The sequence below is a fragment of the Cyrtonyx montezumae genome, unplaced genomic scaffold (assembly GCF_038088225.1).
Source record: "Cyrtonyx montezumae isolate F1298 unplaced genomic scaffold, pur_monq_1.0 scaffold_8, whole genome shotgun sequence".
Lineage (NCBI taxonomy): Eukaryota > Metazoa > Chordata > Aves > Galliformes > Odontophoridae > Cyrtonyx > Cyrtonyx montezumae.
In genome coordinates, this window is record NW_027072089.1 from 66,024,725 (window position 1) to 66,042,754 (window position 18,030).

The window sequence follows — 18,030 nt, forward strand, 5'->3', positions numbered from 1 at the left end:
ATCTCAATTCAAAATAAAATCCCACTGTGTAGCTCTGTCAGCATTAAGGAGCTGTGAAAAAGCTACCTGTGCAATCACAGCTCTTAATACAAAGAAGGAACTCAGCCCTTAGCTCTGGATATGTACATACAGCAGAGCACTGAACTCTAACAAGCAAAATACAAGGTCAACAACTGTGGGTTTGGTTGTTTTTTTTCATTAACCTATTTTGCAGACTCTCAAGAGGAAAATGAGTCCTGTCAATGCTTTTTCATTGCATAAGACTTTGTATCTTACCAGAGGACATGTCATTATTTCAGTTTCCATCTCTCCCTCAAGAATACTCCCCTCTGATGAAGTAGTTCAAGGGCAAGTCTGTTGTAGAAAGATATAGCAAATGGATCCAAGCCATGTAAAGACTTAATCAGTGAAAGCACAGTGTAAATTTAGTTTGACAAGCAGCACAAATATTTGCATCACATGGCCCTACTGGAAGACAACACCTTGTACCACCGGTCACTTTCCTTTCAGGTCAACGTGATAAAAGCAGAAAGAGAAACTAAGCATAAGGGATGGAATGCAATTTATCAATTTCTAAGACAGCCAACTAAGTTTCTTTTTAGTCAGATTAGGTAGAACAACTTTTTCAGCCTAAATAACGTCTCCTTCAGTACTATATAACAATATACACACACTTTGAAAAACAAACCACTAACTATTATTTCAGCTATGAACAAGCATCTGCTGATATCTGAAAGCCAATCTGATGATAGGAAAGAGAAACAGAAAACTACTGTCACTTCAACTGACAGTCAGAGTCTCTCAGGCACATTTCAAGACATGAGTCTGAGGCATGCCCAGTGTAGCTATCTAGTTAAGGACAATCCATCTTCCTTACAGAGGGCTTACAACTCTGAAGAACAATCTCAGATATTACAGTCTCTGACAAATTGCATTCTGCAGGTTTTTTTTTTTTTTTGCCAGGGAGTTGGGCACTGTTTTAAGCTGAATGAAGGGAACAGGTTTTCAGTTAGGCATCCTATACACGTATTTGTATGCACATTTGCCATGGTAGAAGTCAGACTGGGTAGTTTGTGGGGTAAGCAACCTTAAAAGAAGAGGTGTTATTTCTAGAAATAGCATGCTTTAAATGAAAGCCAAATTGTTTTGCTTTATTCTAAATGAATTCTTCATAAGATTCAGACCAGTGCCACAGATGGTTTATTTGTACATACCATTTTTCCATGTCAAAGACAGCCTTCAGATTTTACTGGTGCATGGTCCGTTGCCAGCAACGGACACACAAACCCATCAGTGAAACTGAATTTAAAAATGGTAAAAATAAGACACGCTTGAAAAGAATTTTTTTTATATATAGTTTTCATTTAAAAAATAAAATAGATGAAACTTTAAAATAGGAACATCAAATTCCAACTGAAATTTTAAGATCTTCTTCCATGCTAAAAAACTAGAGTCTGGATGTGAGCCTCATGGAAGCAGCTGAGTAACACAGAAAGAAATTTAATCTTTCACATCATTTGTATTGATATCTTTACTTTCCTGGTTTATGTGACCATTGGTATTTTTACTAAATTGGTCTGAATCCTCACTTTTATTTTCTACTTCCATAGCACTGCTTTCCACAGGAGTGCACGACATTTCTTCATCTATTTCTGGTTCCATTTTTGCGACCGCATTATGTTCTTTATCTTCCACATCCATTCTTTCCTCCATTTGGGCTGGTCTGCATTGAACTTCTTCCTCTGTTTTACCTTCTGATTCTTCCTCTTTCCTCTTCGCTTTAAACACTTCAACCCCCATCATCCTCAGGTAATGAAGTCTCTCATTCTTGGGCACAAAGGCACGGAGAGATGTCTTTCCTTGCCAACCACAGAGCACTATAGGACACTGAAGGTCACCAGGTTTTCTACAAACAAGCAGTTACTTCTGGTCAAGTTTGAGAAAGAATCTTCAATCAATTGTATAGCTGTAGCCTGAACACACAACCTTTAGCAGTAAATGTAATTTATAACTGTGTTGTTCTTAACCTCAGTATCGGAGCACAAACCTGCTTGTCCAAGGAAGCAAAAACCAAAACCAAACCAACTCGTCAAGGCTATCTACTTCTGTACAGTTAACAGATGTATATTTAACAGAATTAAGCAGTTCAAATAGTATTTATATAGCTGCAGAGTTAACAGAACAAACAGTTCAAATGCTCACCCATGTCCCAAGCTCACAGTGGAAAAACTCCAAAGGAGCAATCTCCAGATAAAGATCCTTCCCCAGTGGTGGTCAGCCCTTAAATGGGGTCTGGGAGAGGTGGAGCCAGACTCCACCCCTTCCAGTCACACAGTGCATTGCCTTCACCTGTGCTCCTGCATCTGACTCAGTGCTCACCTCAGGTGATCAATCAGTGGTTCAGGCCATGATTCAACAGTTCCCATATAACTTCCACAACACGTAAAATGATTTTCTGGCTCTAACAGTTTCTAAAACTAGTTTAAACAACAGGGATATGAAGTTCACATTTAGAAAGATCACTTGAGAGCTTCCTAAATTGCTTTGGCAACAAAAATGAACAAAGAAAATGTGAACTTTTTCCTGTTTCTTATAAGAAAATGAAAACATTACAAGCACTGATGCCACACATCTGTGGCAGAACGAATAGCTCTCCTCTATAAAGCTAAACTGCAACTGTTTTTGAAGGGACACAGGCAAAGATAGGCTTAGATCTTCAGATCTTATCTGGCCTTATTGCTGACCTCACTGCATCTCCACTCCTGGTTTTTTTTCCTGAATCAAAATAAACTGCTGTCCCAACTTTAAAAGTAAGTAAATGGAAAGATACATATCTACTTACTCAGGGTCTGGCTCATACTTCAGAACTATACTTCCCATTGCTAGAGTACAGGGAAAAAAGAAAAAAAACACGCAGATGTATTACTTAGAAGGTTAATGTTAAATGACTGAAATTAGAAAAATGTTGAAGAAAACAAGTTTTTAGACATCTATACAGCATGTCTTTGACAGCTGGTTAGCAGTTACCTACATCAGTAAGAAAAACTATAGACACTAACAGTGGTTTGAGGTTTGTTTTTTGTTCAAACCAAAATATACATAGGACTTATGTAAGCAGCTGCCAAAAAAGGACATCAAACCAAACAAATTAAGATATAAAACCATAGCATATTAATTCCCTCAGTAAGTCTAGCAAAGAATTTTTAGATAAAATAAAGCAAACATGAGCATATGCCAGTCCAAACTTCAGAAAAAATGTTTTTTCCTATTTTGTCCCGTCAAACCCTAAGTATGAGTATCAGCAATTACTTGAAAATAAAATGAAAAATGCCTCAGTTTCTTCAAGCACACAGCACAGAAGAGATAAGTTCAGTGTAAATACAGGTTGCTCCCTGTATTAAGAAAATCAAGTCTGTGTACCTAAATTTGACACACAGAATCATGAGAAACAATTGCATATGACAAAATTTCAACTGAGCAGCAAAGGTCCATAGGGAACTTAAAATCTTTCTGCAGTTGTTTTATGTGCTCCCTCACAGCACTGCTGCACGAAGTCACTCATTTGGCAACTCTTCTGCTTCAACGTCAGCAGCTGTGACCAGAAAGGACTATGATTTCTAGTGACACACTGGGCTTTAATAATGCTTAAGTAAATCTGAAACTTGTTAATTAGGTAATTATTTTTTTACAGCAAATACAATAGTAGTCAAGATTAGCCAATATTTTTGCCTAGTTTTCTATCTTAAACTAAACAATGACCATTTTGTCATATCAAAAACAAGGTGGCTTACCCATGTCTTTGACTTTCCTCTGTGTTTCACTGCTAAATTTACTCAAGAATGGATTTTCCTGAGTTAGCAGAATTTTAACATCTTCTATGCAGACATTTATGATCCTTGCATTAATGAATGGGTATAGAGTATATATTCCCTGTTCAAAAGATAAATATAATTATTTCAAAATGCAATTCCTACTTTATGAAGGAAAAACATTACATCAGCATGTGCTTTAGTCAATACCAGAAAATATTTTTCAAACTTTAGAACACTGAAAATGCAAATTACTCAATCTGACAAAATCAAGGCCACGTGTGCTCCAAGCTGAAGAGGAAACCAAAATCTCCTCTGAAAATACAGTGCTATGTAATTACCTCTTGTGCTAATCTGAAGGCACATCCGAACTGCTCACCATCACTGTTGCGAGACCACACTTTTATCCCTGTGTTGATAACCTGCAAAAGGCAGAGCCAATAAGCATTATTAAGTAGTACAAATTCTAAATTACCACTCTGAACTTTCTTTTTCCTCAATTGCTTGTCTAAAACTAGGAAAAAAGGCTAACTGACAACATTTGCTTATTTGCACTGGGCACTTATGAAAATTCATGCAAGGGAAAAAGGAATTCCCACTACCAAAATATAGTTCTCCTTCAAGACAAACAACTACTACTCCTTTCCATGTTGAAAACAACACAGTGAAGAAGAGGTAGTCTTAAAATGAGGGCAGCAACTATTGAGATCTAATTTTAATCAGTGTTAGAGCTAGAATTTTCTGTGTGATTCTGGGGAAGTTGATCAAGGGCAGGATTTTAAAAACAAGAGATGCTTAAAATTAGGATACCATAAAACCTGTGGTACCCAAAGCCTTACCGTCTAAATAGCAGACATTTGTTTCTTAACATTTTGCCAGTTATGTAGCCACTTCCTGCATGTGGAATAAAAGCATAAGTACCCATCCCGAAGATTAGGTGTAAATACGTACTTGCAGATTTTCAGGATTCAACTGTATGTAGCTTTGAATAGTATCTGATCTAGCTCTAAAGTCATCACATTTTATTCAATGACTTTTAAGACAAACCTTTAGTATTTACAATGCATTTTTGTGTGGGACTTGTATTAAACACTCTCTCCCCAAGTCTCTAGTTTGCAAAAATTATTCATCTCATTACTATTCAGCTTAGCAGCTTTTCAGTTTTTGAAATTACTCTGAAATAATGCCTCCATATAACAGGGCCAGCTAATCATTCAACCCAGGTTATCTATTATTTTTGGTAGGCTTTCAAAATTCGTACTGCTTCCTGAAATTAAGAGGCTCATAACTACAACAACAGCATCAACATGCCAAAAATAATACTTAATTTTGATCTTGGAGACTGGACTCTCTTGAGATAGGACTTCATCTCTTTAATAAAGGAGGCAAAGAGAGGAAAACGTTCATCCAGAGACAAGGCCCATCTAAGGGCTAATTCTCTATATAAACAGTTAACCCTGCAACGGAGTAAAAGGAGGTGTCCACTGATGTTTGTTGTGAAGGTGAACCATACCTTCATCTTCTCACTGTTGTTGAGAAGCACATTCCTTAACTCCTTAGAAACCATGTACAGCTGCCTCTTCTTTCCTTCTTGAGTTCGAGTTAATAAATTCATCTTGGGAAATGAAGGGTCCAGTGCATAAAACTTCCTGTGGCCATAACACTTGTTTTGATTAACTGAACAATGAAATCATATACTCAAAGCATACATATCTGTGTCTCTCCCTAAGCTATCTCTGCAAACACCTTCAGTTAGTTGAGATTAGCTTCAGTACACAAAGATTAGCATTTCAAAAACACATGACATCAGAAATGATTCAGTGTCAGATACTATGATATATTTGAACATTTCCAGTGCAAACTATTGTCCGTGGCCTTTAGTTGACTGGCTACCTTCATTTAAGAAGGATTTAAGTGTTGAGGAAATGGTCATCTAGTGCAAAGACAGGGAACAATGTTTACCAACCACACTCTCCTTGTGTGATTAACTTTACTGCTAATATTCACAAGACTGTTAGGAATGTTACTGAGAAAAAAAAACATTATTTTCTTACTGTATAGGAAGGAACAATGGGTCATCTTCAGGGAGAAATACAAAAGGGTCTTCTTTAAAACCAAACAACTTCATTTTTTTAGATGGTGGAGGTCTAAAAAGCAAATACCATTGTTAATTTTAGTAAGAGTAAGTGATTTAGAACTAGGATATACAATTCATTTACTCAACACTTGCCTTTAAGAGAACGAGAGTATGCCAAACTTGGTACTGACATTTTACTGTTCTTCAGTAAGACAATACTACATAGTTGACTTTGTAAAATGAGGAAGCGTAAGCAGTTCTGGAGAGCAGAAACCACACAAAGCAGGGATTTGTGAGGGAGAAAACATGGAGACAGTTTACGATATTTCAAAGGTCAGCTTCTGAAAATAGTTTTTTCCTTACCAGAGAAGAGCTATCAGACTTTCTAAATACTAATATACAAAGAAGTTATTCTCCTAACTTGCTAGGAGTCATAGATGGAAATGTAAGACAACTGAGGAAATTCAGTAAATTCTTATTGCTTCACTTCGAGTGCAAAACCAAAACAATGCTCAGCAATTACATTGTCTAACTATTTGTCCTGTGACAACAGTCTCTTACCCACATACTCCCTTTTTGCTTTGCTCAGTGTCTGAATTCTGCTGTTCTTGTATTTTCTTAGACTCTTCATTTTCAGCAAGTGTCAGTTTCTCAGTAGTACCTTCAGAACCATCATCTGCATTTGTTGCTGTCACTTCAGAATCTCCTGTTCTTTCTGGTAATTTGTGATGAACCTATTTCAAATACATCATTTTCAACAAAGCCAAAATTGTACCCTAAGGAGTAATAAAAGGTATCTACATCCTCTCTTTGCACGCATTTAGTTCTTCACTACTTCTGTGGAAGTGCTTAAAGAGTGCTTATCCTTCAGTCCAGATACAATAACAGGTTGCATTTACCAGTAAGCATGGCTCTGAACAAGTTCTGACCAAAGGTGTTCTTGTATCATTTATAAAATCATGTTCAAACATTCACAGTGAAGATCACTTTAAGCTAGGATCTGCTGCTTGCTTTCTAGCACTCAAAATAACACACAGCCAACTATACACTTCCTCTGACAGTGCTACAGTTAAATTTAGAACAGTCAACTATTTGGAAGATGTTTGCTTACAAACAAACTTCACTTGAAATTGCAGTGCAAGTTTCACTCAATTCTTCTAATGAAGCAAATCAAATAAACAGGAACGGCTAAAAGGGATTCAGACACAAAGCTTCTCCTACAACAAACTAAGATCAAACAACTCGTGTCAACTTACAACACTGATGGTTGAAAAACAAAACTGACAGGAAGGGATTAAAGTCAAATGGATGAGTCTTTACATTTAACTATTACCTTGCTGTTTTGCAATGAATCATTTTTTGTCCTGTATCAGATAGCAAATTCCAGAAATGTTATTGAAGGTTTGCATTTCAGCTCTCCTAAAACAAGTTACCTTAGGCTGGCGTTTATTCCATGGCATTGGAGATTTTTTTATTAACACAGCCACAAAAAAGCCTCCTGTGTTCTGGTGATGTGGCAATATCCTAAGGCTAAGAACAAACAACAAAACCAAGATTGCAGCGTATTCAGCATCAGCATTCAGACTCACAAAGTATCAGTGATGTCACATTTACTTTCAAGGTAATCTTAAGGATCTGTATTAGCACTGCACAATTTAAATGATCAAGGTAGAAACAGGATCTAAAATAGAGCATTCTGACAAAATAACTGGCATCAGTGCAATGCATTCATTTTGCCACTCACATCTGATCTTTAATGACTCACGTCTACATGCTATTTTTAGAATAGCTAAGCAAAGTCATACAAAATAAGTCACAGTGTTGAAATGTTAACATTTAAGACACTTTTCCCATAATTTGACCATGCATCTCTATTGGTTGCAAAGAATCTGACATTCTGTATCAATATTTATTTGGGGTGAACAGTGTTCACTGGAATCTATTATGAGCTAACATTACATACAGAGCAACCAAACTATATATAAACCTGCACAAACACAGAGCTATACTGCAACACATTCCTAATCTGAACTCCTCATCACAATTTGCACATCACCATACAATGCTAAGAAATCAAAACCTCATAAAAAACCCTTACCAGCGCTCTAGATTCATTGCCTTTAGCTTCTCTTCTTCTTTTATTGGAAACATTGTGGGGCGTATTTGTGTTTGCCTATTTGGAGGCACGTCTTTCCACTCTTCAAACCACTGCCCATCTTTCAGCATGACCTTTCAAAGAGGAAACACAAGTACCACAAAGAGCTGTCACTGTCTGTGTATTATCCAAGAACCACACACTACCTTATCCCACTGAAGGTTCAAAGCTTTTAAAGGACTCTTAGGATATAAGGAAAGGTTAGAGGCACAACTCTTGCAGTGTGTCATTCTAAATGCTGTTTAAGCAGGAACACCAAAGTGAGCAACAAGAGCTGAAATTGAGCTTCAGAACCCTGGATGCCTGCTTCCATAGCGCTCACCGTAAGAAAGGTCACACAATGCATGAGGCAAAAAGAGAAATGAAGGGCCTTTTGTGCTTTTCTGGCAACAAAACAGTACACAGGGATGGTGACTTCAGGACTGGTGGGTATGCTGAAGTGTTTTCATACATGTCATTGTGATAGACTTGACTGTTTAATTAAATATTCTACTGGAAATTGAAACATCAGTTTTATCTAGGTGACAATTTGGCTACGAGCGTTAGAGTGCAGATTTCAGAGTCATGAATTCTGCCTTTCTGATCACATCACACTTGAAATACATTCCAAGAAACAGTATTAAGACCAAATCTGCTACCTGTCCTATTTCTAGATGGAGACAAGATAGAAAAGCGATTCAGAATCACAGTCTTTGTAAGAGAAGTCCAGCTTGAAAGAAAAAGCACTGGACTGATAAATAGCTGGGAATGCAAACAAGTACAGAATTACTCTAAACACCAGCACAACTAACAGTCCTGTTCTGTTCAGAAACTGCTGGAAGCACCAAAAAGAACGTACTGAACTCCTCCCTGCTGCACATTTTGCTAACATCTCGTTAGGGTGGAACAAAGGCTAAATGAGATGTGGAATTCAATTACCATATCTGAAGTCAAAAAGGTTGTTTTCTTCAAGATTCAGAACTCAATCACTGGGGTTTACTCATCATGTAGCTTAAGGACAGAGTACTGAACAACACTTGAACAGAACCTTGTTTTCTTTTTTTGCTGTTTCCAGAGATTTGCAGTGAACACGCACTCAGGAATATTCAATGTAATCACTGAGTCACAGAACTTCCACTGTGCAGATGTTTCACCAGGAAGCAAAAGATTGTACCCCAGTGAAAACAGTACCAAAACAAGCTAATACACTGGATGATGAGCTAGCCAGTGAGGCAAGAACTAATGTAAGAGCAGCGAATTAAGGCAAACTTCCAACAAGTTTTATTATCTTATTTTTTATAATACATATTAGGGAGATTTGTATTCCGATTGCAATCATAGAAATAAATGTCACCAAGAATAAAATACACTCTTTTGCAATCTTCTGTGCACACATCCTGTATGTAGCCTTACTCAGTAAAACAAACTCAGGTTACTACTGTAGAGCCACAGTGATGTGTTTCACGTTTATCCTTCAGCTACAAGCATACAATTTAAATTTATGGAATCAAAAGAGGAGAGAAACCAGACAGTTTCTAGTCTAGATTTCTAATGTCAGAGTGTAAGGGAACCTCTACTTTATGCATCCTGCTCATTGGCCTGCATGCAGGCACAAACCTGCAGACTGTACTGCTGCAAGAGACCAATGAAACACTGGAGATAGACATAGCGAGCAGTGGTGTTGCAAAAGCACAGGTTCACAAGCAAAATTTAATCAAGGCATCTTCCTACCAGGATGGCCTTCTTCTTGATTATACTCTTAACAGAAAGCTGAAGAAGCTTTATGCTTATTTGTTCCTCCCCACTAGTCTGACTTAAATCTGGAGAAAAATACAGGATTTCTATTAATATACTAAGATTACTAACAGCACTACAGTTTTTGCAGGTTATTTCCTAAAGGGTTTAGCAGCTCTTACTTCCAAATGCTTCAAATGGACCAGCTAAACAACTGTTTTATCAGTTACAGATGGTAAAGTCAGAGAAGGAAGGCTAAGTCAAGAAGTGGCTAAAATGATGGTGCCATCTACAGGCCAGAAGCTGAACACAGTCAGAAAGGGAATTAACTTTAAAGAAGTGGTGATAGAGCCAAGGAAGCTAAAGGAAAATAAGCAGCTGAGGAGACAGGCACTTCACTTTACAAAGATTTTTTTCACCCTCTTCTCTAATACCATATAGTCTAAAACTCTAAGCAGCAAGTCACTAATGTTATTCCAGGTCAATCTAATCCCTTGAAATTTTACTCCACTATACACCAAGAATGTCATAGAAATACCATATGAAAGTACCTTCCATTTTGTAATTCCTGGCATCCTCTTCAAACCTGGCAACTCAGAAGAGACATCAGCAAGTTCTAAGGCACCTGAAATCTCACAGATACAAAATAATATATACATTGAAACCAGAAGTTGAAAGTTATGCTCCTAATTAACTTCAGTAATTTTCCTTGAAGTTTTCAGAAGTCCAGACAGAATTACCTAACAATTGACTAGAGTGGAGCAACCCTAACATGTCTCTTTTGAAATCCTGAATGTTCATTTAAAAATTAAGAATAGTTTTCCTCATGTTTTACACAATTTAACCATCTCTTCTAGATGAGTAAACATCTACTTTTAGGGTAGCTAGCTCTATGTGACAGCTGAAATGCCTCTTTTAAACAAGTGAAAAAATAATACAGGTATGCATATTCCAAAATGATATTTTAAAACTGATTCCACTTGACATTTGTGTCTTTCCTTTAAGTGTTGACTACTTACAGCATGACTTCAGCTGATGCCTCAATCTTACATCAGATCAATCAGGCATTAAAATCAAGTGTCAGAAGCACTACAATTCCCGGCACAGAAACAGGGTACAAAAGTGCATTTTCCTTTTTCCCTAAGGAGAAAGGAATCACTAATTTGCTACTTAAGTAGCAATACTGCAAAGTGCTAGGTACACAGTTAAGACAAGAACCAACAAACCTCCTGGACTGACCTAAGCAAATCCTCAAGGTCCAATGCTCCCAGACAAGGACACTGCACTATGCCTTTCTTTAGCTGCATGCTCAAAGCCCCAAGGATAACCTCTATTCACAGGGACACCCAAATAAGCCTCAAAATACCTGTAGTGAGCAGACACAAGATTCATATGCCAATGTCCAATACCATAGTTAAGACCCTTAGTTCCAAGTACTGCATTTGCCTCAAATACTGCAATGGATGGCCTCTGTCCATTTCCATACTGGTTTATGTTCCTGGCCAAAATTTTCTACTTGCTACTTTCCAATCATGTCATTATTAAACATCTCGCTCTTGTCTGACACATCCCTCCAAAAGCCACATGGAAAAACAGATCCAAGGAAATTACATAAAAATGGCTAGCTTCTACTCAAAAGACAATTCCTAGTTGTCTCCATGTATTTCGGCAAAACAGCTGTTTCAGAGACAATGAAATTCCATACATATTTTGAGGACAGTACAGGGATTAGCACAAATAAAACATAACACAGCACAAGCTATTCTACTTCCAGAACTATTTCAACTCCATTTACACTCTGGAATAAGTGAAGTAACTACAGTTACTTCTCCACTGTATGTGGCTCAACTTAATACACTGTTGACAAACTAATGTAAAATCCAGTTTGATGTCTTCAAACTTATATGGACTACAAAAAAAAAAAGAGTGCTTCAGCTCAAGATCAGACATGCATGCTAACATTATAACAGACCTATGCATCGCAGCTCAACTTTTCCCCACACTCATTACTTCAAATGATGGAGACTTAACAGCAATGTAAACAAGCCTTCATCTGTAAGCAAAAACTGCACAAAAGCATCACCCTAAAGTCACCACGTTAAAATGTAGGGGAAAGGATGCTAAAGGTATCTGGGACTCACACCCACAGTGCACAAAAGCTTTCCTCAAACTGTTTGAGGAGAGCCTGGGGTTTTTACTCCTATGGGCTACAGTCTGTATGGGAACTGCTGAATCACGGCCTGAACCACTGATTGGTCACCTGAGGTGAGCACCAAGTCAGCCATGGGGGCACAGGTGAAGGTGATATACCTGTGTGGGTGGAAGGGGTGGAGCCTAGTTCCTCCTCTCTCAAACCCCATTTAAGGGCTGACCACCACCAGGGAAGGATCTCTTCTTGGAGATCCCTCCCATGTGGAGTCCTCTGCGAGCCTTGTCATCTTAAAGGTGAGCCATCTTCTCTTTTGTATTACCTGTATAACTGTTTATATAGAACTACTTAAAATATACCATCTTCTATACTATTCCCTGGTGGAGTATCGTCATTAGGAGTTATTTACCCTACACAGTCCCACATTGTGCTTTCTCAAGGAAATAAGAACGTGAAGCACAGACTCCAGCCACTGGAATCAATTCACAGAAGACAGGTAACAGCCTGAATTCCACTGCAGTCCTGCAGTCTTCTTTTTTTTTTTTTTTAATTAAATCACTACAAAACTTCTACTAGCACCCTCATCCCCTTTATTCCAGTTGAAAAAAAATAACATTTTTCCTACTGTTCACCTCACCTTGACTCTTTTCCAGCAGAGATCCAATCACAGCTTCATTTTCAATAGGATTCAATGAACACGTAGAATATACCATTCTCCCACCTTCTGCCAGCTGTTCAACACCACGGGTTGCAATCCTTAACTGCAATCTGAAAGAACAACCTTGGTCTAACCAGGTAGCATTCAGGAACATTTATCATTAAATCTGCCACAGGTGAAGATACACTACAGACATGCAGATCTCCATGGACTACAAAGTCAGCACATACACAGCTGAACAGCTGTCACCAGTACACAGATTAAAATCAGTTTTAAACTGTCAGCTATCTCTATATTGCAACCACACTCACAGTTGCACCTGTTAAAAGAGCAATTAGGTCAAACATTAGCACTACTGCACGGTAAGCTTTAACATGACACTGTTATCGGTTCCATCTACTGCTCCATCAAGTTAATGATGAGCTACACAGCACTAGAAAAATAACCACCCAAGCTCTTATCTTCTCAGAAATCTGGAATTAAAATAAAGCATAATCTGATTGTTCCAAGTAGGACAGACAACAGAGTTTAAGTAATACTGGCCTTCAGTGGAAAGTATCTGAGCTGGGGAACCAGCTTATGCCCTCTCTGCATACTTACAACTAAAACAAACTCTGTAATTACACATGAATTACGAAACGCAACATGTCATCACAGGGCAGCTGAATCATTCTAACTGACTGCACTCCCAGCTTGGAACAAATACAAATAAAATATCCTAAGTCTTTCATCTGTCTTTTAATTAATGCTTTTTACCATGCACCTGTACTCACTTACCTTCAATTAACTTAAGTCAGTCTCAGGTAACTGAAAACATGTATTAAAAGACTTTCAAGCATTACTATTACACTTCACAAGTTTATGTGACTTTATCAGTTATTTTCTAATAGTATTTCAACTGCCTAAACATCATGAATCCCATTCAACTGACCTGTTCCCTATTTTGTTATCTACCCTGCAGAAATTAATCCAGTGAATATGAATGTGATATATCCATAAAAATACAAGAGATTTAGATTCACACACTTCACTGGAGGTCAGTCTCACATATGATATACTAGAACTGCCTCAGAATAATGGAGGAGTAGAAATGAAAGACAGATGCATAATAAGCATTTTTACCCATGGAGCTGCAAACTGTTCTGTGTTGTCCACTTCTTCCATACGTCAATGTTCTTCCTCATGGTTCCATCTCCACTAGAAATGAGGTTGAACGAGTATTTATTATTTGTGGGTAAAGTTCATTCCATATCCAAAGGATTTACAGTTGAAAAAGTTAATGCCCCTCTCCATGATAACTAATTCCCTTATGCTGTACTTTCACTTTTTACACTACCTTTGTTCTTCAGTATTCCAAATGAAAGTTGAACATTTTTAACATTTAAACTAGCCACGTTTAAGTACTACTTGGAACCAAAAAAGTCTCCTTGATCTGGTATTCCAGAACAGAGATTCACCTCTTCTGGAAGTCAGTATGAAGGATAACACAGTAACACAAAAATTTACATGGAGGCACATAAGATACCTGCAGGGAACGTCACATAAAATCCTATCATAGAAGAGAATCTCTTTTCTTCCATCCACATCTATTTGTAGATTAGGGATACTGGAGGCATCGTGATTTACCACCATGATACATGGACTGTTTAATCTTTTAGCCTGATGAACCAGCAAGTAGCAGCGCTTGTTGTCAACATCGTTAGCAATTACAAAACCCTCTGAGAACACAAGAACAGTGGGGAAAAAGCTTTACTATTTAACAGTTAAATAACAGATAAAGGTCTTTCTACTTTCCATTCTCGGAGTAAAACCCTTGAAACAGAACCCTCAATGCCACTAAGACAATCTCTGTACATCAGAAGTATAACGCATTAAGAACCCACCCCCACTTCACAATTTCTACAGATAGTATTTTCTAACTAAATGTAAGCATGTGGAAGCTTAAGCCTGAAGCAACTTAAGCCAAGTGTTTGCAGGACACCACTAAAACACAGAGAATAACAGGATACCACCTACTAAATACACCTTTTATATACAAAAATTAAGCTGTGATTGCATCTACTATAGTCTGAACTGTGAAGATACATAATCCATCTCTCTCCTTCAAGCCAAAGAAGCCCACAGAAGTTTCAGGGAAAAGACAGAGGTACTTCCCATCTCATATAATTCAACAAACTAGGGAATTCAGTAGGTAGATAAAGGCAGTTGCTTTCTGGGATATTAAAAGTAATCTACAAAAAAAAGATGGAAGTATAAATTCCCAAAGGTTTTTGATAGCTTGTCCAAACTTACTGGGAAAAGGAACATTCATGTCCGCATGCAACATTTCAATGAGCTGTGCAGTCTTGGATCCAGGCGCAGCACACATATCTAGAATCTACAAACACAAATGGTTACAAAAAAAAAAAAAAAAAAAATCAACCAAAAGAAGAAGCCCTACATGCTATGCACTTGAGAAATCTACTGCATTCTTGTTTATGCAGAATAATTATGATTACTGAGAATGCTGATTGTCAAAAACAAAACCAAAAAGCAACAGAAAGTACAGTTCTGTTCTTTAAATCCACCAAGGGATGCAGTTTTACCTCCAGGGGCTAACACATACATAAACACATTCATAGCTGTTAAAGCGGGTCCCAAGGAGGGCCACAAAGGTGTTCAGAGGGCTGGAGCACCTCTACTATGAAGAAAGGTTGAGGGAGTTGGTCTTGTTCAGCATGGAGAAAAGGCTGTGGGGACACCTCACAGAGGCCTTCTGGTACTTGGAGGGAGCTTATAAGCAGAAGGTGGACTGACTTTTTACATGATCTGATAGTGAAAGGACAAGGGGGAAAATGGCTTCTAAGAGAGGAGAGATTTAGGTCAGATGTTAAGAGGAGATGCTTTATCCAGAGGGTGGTGAGGCGCTGGCACAAGCTGCCCCGAAAGGATGTAGATGCCCCCATCCACAGAGGCATTCAAGTCCAGGCTGGACAGGACCCTAATATCTCAGGGTTGGGATCCCTGACCAAAGCAGTAAGGTTAGAACTAGACAATCTTTACAGTTACAGACTCCATAGAGAAAGACAAAATATGCCAGCACAAAACAAAAGCACTGCCACTGTAGTTTCCAGCTGATGAAGTAATCTTCTATGAAGACACCACACTGTGTTTTTAGTTACCTTGTGATCAGGATTAACATTAAGCAGCAGAGGTGGGATCATACTAACAGCCTCCTGACGACTGATGTTTCCCTTAAAAGGAGAAAAAAATAAACTCATATGACAAGAGAAAGCATTTCTTTTGCAATAGATTTTTTAAAATTCTGTGAATGAAAGTAATGAAACAGTACTAAACACAGTTACAAACCTAGGGTTAAATTTTATTAGCATATAAATAATGTCTCATCAAGATTGGGTTTCTGAGAATTTTAGATTTACTCCACCTTCATTGTTTCTACAGAGCTAATTTCTGCTCAGGTGAAATCAGAAATCGACATCAACCAAGTGAAAGTGAGAAATGTCCATTACTAAAAGGAAGTCTCTGTAATACACACACACACAGCTTTTACCATATTCAAACAGCTGTCTTTTTAACAAGTACTGATCATAAGCTTAGGCTGTTCACTTGGAAAAAGCTCCAGGGAAGTCTCTCTGTATCTACAGGGCAACAACAAAAAAGAAGGGGACAGACTCTTCAACACTGTCTGTTGTAATATAACAAGGGGAGATGATTTCAAAATAAAAGAGAGGAGATTCAGATTGGATATAAAAAAAAGTTTTTTGGTGAGGCACTAGAACAGTTTTCCCAGTAAGCTAGTGGAAGCCCTGCTCCTGAAGACATTCAAGGCCAGGCTGGACAGCGTCTTGAGCAACCTGATGTAGCTGTAGGTATCCCTGCTCCTCCCACTGAAACAACTGTATTATTTCACAGGCACTGGTTCTCAAGTTTCCAAAGATTCATAGATACATTAAGTTGGAAAGGACCTACAAGATCATCTAGTCCAACCATCCTCCTATCACTATCCCTACCCAACTACTAAATCAAATCCCTTAGCACCTCATCTAAACGCTTCTTGAACAGCGCTAGGGATGGTGCCTCAACCACCTCCCTAGGCAGGCCATTTCAGTGCCTGACCACTCTTTCAGAGAAAAAATGTTTCCTCAGGTCTAATCTAAATCTTCCCCGGCACAACTTCTGGCCATTCCCTCTCATCCTGTCATTATTTATCAGGGAGAAGAGGCCCACCCCCTCCTCACCACAACCCCCCTTCAGGAAGTGGTAGAGTGCAATAAGGTCTCCTCTGAGCCTCCTCTTCTCCAGACTAAACAATCCCAGCTCCCTCAGCTGCTCCTCATAAGACTTGTGCTCCAGACCCCTCACCAGTTTTGTTGCCCTTCTCTGAACACGCTCCAGGGCCTCAATGTCCTTCTTGTAGTGAGGGGCCCAAAACTGAACACAGTACTCGAGGTGAGGCCGCACCAGCAACTAAGCAGTTGCTAGCTCAGGAGAAACATTCATAACTGCAGCTATGTAGTGGAGCTACAGGATCAATCACTGTCAGCAGCAACACAAAACACCACTTGCCCTGAGCTAGTCAGATTCTGGTGGGTATAGTCACCATTTCTGGCACCGCACTGAAATACCATTCTGTCCGGAGCACAAAAGAAGTACCAAGATGTGAACTTACACACTCCGTCTCGCTAACCAGAAACTGATGAAACCTCTCCAGCTGCGGTGACTTACGCAAGATTTTCCTACTCAGGTTAGTGTGCCACGCTAACTCCTCTGGATACCTGTAGGAGGGAAGGGCAAGCAAGAGGCAAAAGGGTGCAGACCAGCCTGACACAGCGGGTGCAGAAGACCCACAGATCGCCTTGCCCCCAGCAGCCGGCTTACCAGCTCAGTGCCTGCGGCATTTCCACCTTCTGCCCGTCCACCTCCACGTGCTGCAGCTCTCGGAAGTACTTCTCCTTCAGGCAGTGCAGGATCTCCCTGGCGTGGCTGCAAGGCGCTGCCTCAGCGGCCGCTCCCGACCCGACCCGGCCCCACCCCCAGCCCCGCTCACCTCTTGTAGCCGGTAATGCGCAGCGTGGCGGGCAGCGGCTCCCTCAGCGCCGCCATGAAGGCGTCCCACTCGCCGTCGGGCACGATGCGCTGCTCTCGGTAGTAGCGCTCGAACAGCTCATTCTCCTTCACGATCTCGGGGTAACCGCCGGCCCAACCCTGCAACGCGCGGCTCCGCTCAGCACGCCGGCCCCGCCGCGGCCCGCTCCTCTCCCGCCGCGCCTCTCACCTCTCGGTCGCCGCCGCTCCGCTCCCGGCGCTGCTGCTGCGGCTGCCGCCGGCGGTCCCGCGCCCGGCGGCCCATGGCGAGCAGGCGCCTGCCGACCCCCGCCGTCGAAGCGGACGTTCCGTTCCCCCTCTGCGCCGCGACTGCGGGGCGCCGACCGCACCACACACCTCACGACCACGCGCGCCCGCCAGACA

General features: G+C 39.8%; 1 protein-coding gene across 1 annotated transcript; it reads right to left on the reverse strand.

Annotated features, from left to right (window-relative positions):
* Nucleotides 1–1,112: 1,112 nt before the first annotated feature.
* On the reverse strand, nt 1,113–17,955 carry NSUN2 (NOP2/Sun RNA methyltransferase 2). Its single transcript, XM_065753601.1, has 19 exons — nt 17,837–17,955; nt 17,609–17,766; nt 17,440–17,544; nt 17,231–17,336; nt 15,723–15,794; nt 14,854–14,938; nt 14,087–14,279; nt 13,684–13,758; nt 12,541–12,671; nt 10,306–10,379; nt 7,985–8,115; nt 7,320–7,416; nt 6,448–6,620; nt 5,864–5,956; nt 5,323–5,458; nt 4,151–4,231; nt 3,792–3,930; nt 2,843–2,882; nt 1,113–1,906 (listed from the first exon to the last, which is right to left on the reverse strand). Exons 1-19 carry the CDS (start codon nt 17,909–17,911, stop codon nt 1,501–1,503), a joined length of 2,370 nt encoding a protein of 789 aa, XP_065609673.1. The 5' UTR covers nt 17,912–17,955; the 3' UTR covers nt 1,113–1,500.
* Nucleotides 17,956–18,030: the final 75 nt, after the last annotated feature.

Coding starts and splice junctions, on each gene's coding strand:
- NSUN2 (XM_065753601.1), bottom strand. CDS start 17,911: ATGGGCCGCCGGGCGCGGGACCGCCGGCGGCAGCCGCAGCAGCAGCGC. Junction 15,795..17,230: donor TGGTTAGCGAGACGGAGTGT/GTAAGTTCACAT, acceptor TCTCCTTTTAAG/GGAAACATCAGTCGTCAGGA. Junction 7,417..7,984: donor GCAATGAATCTAGAGCGCTG/GTAAGGGTTTTT, acceptor GTTTGTTCTTAG/CCTTAGGATATTGCCACATC.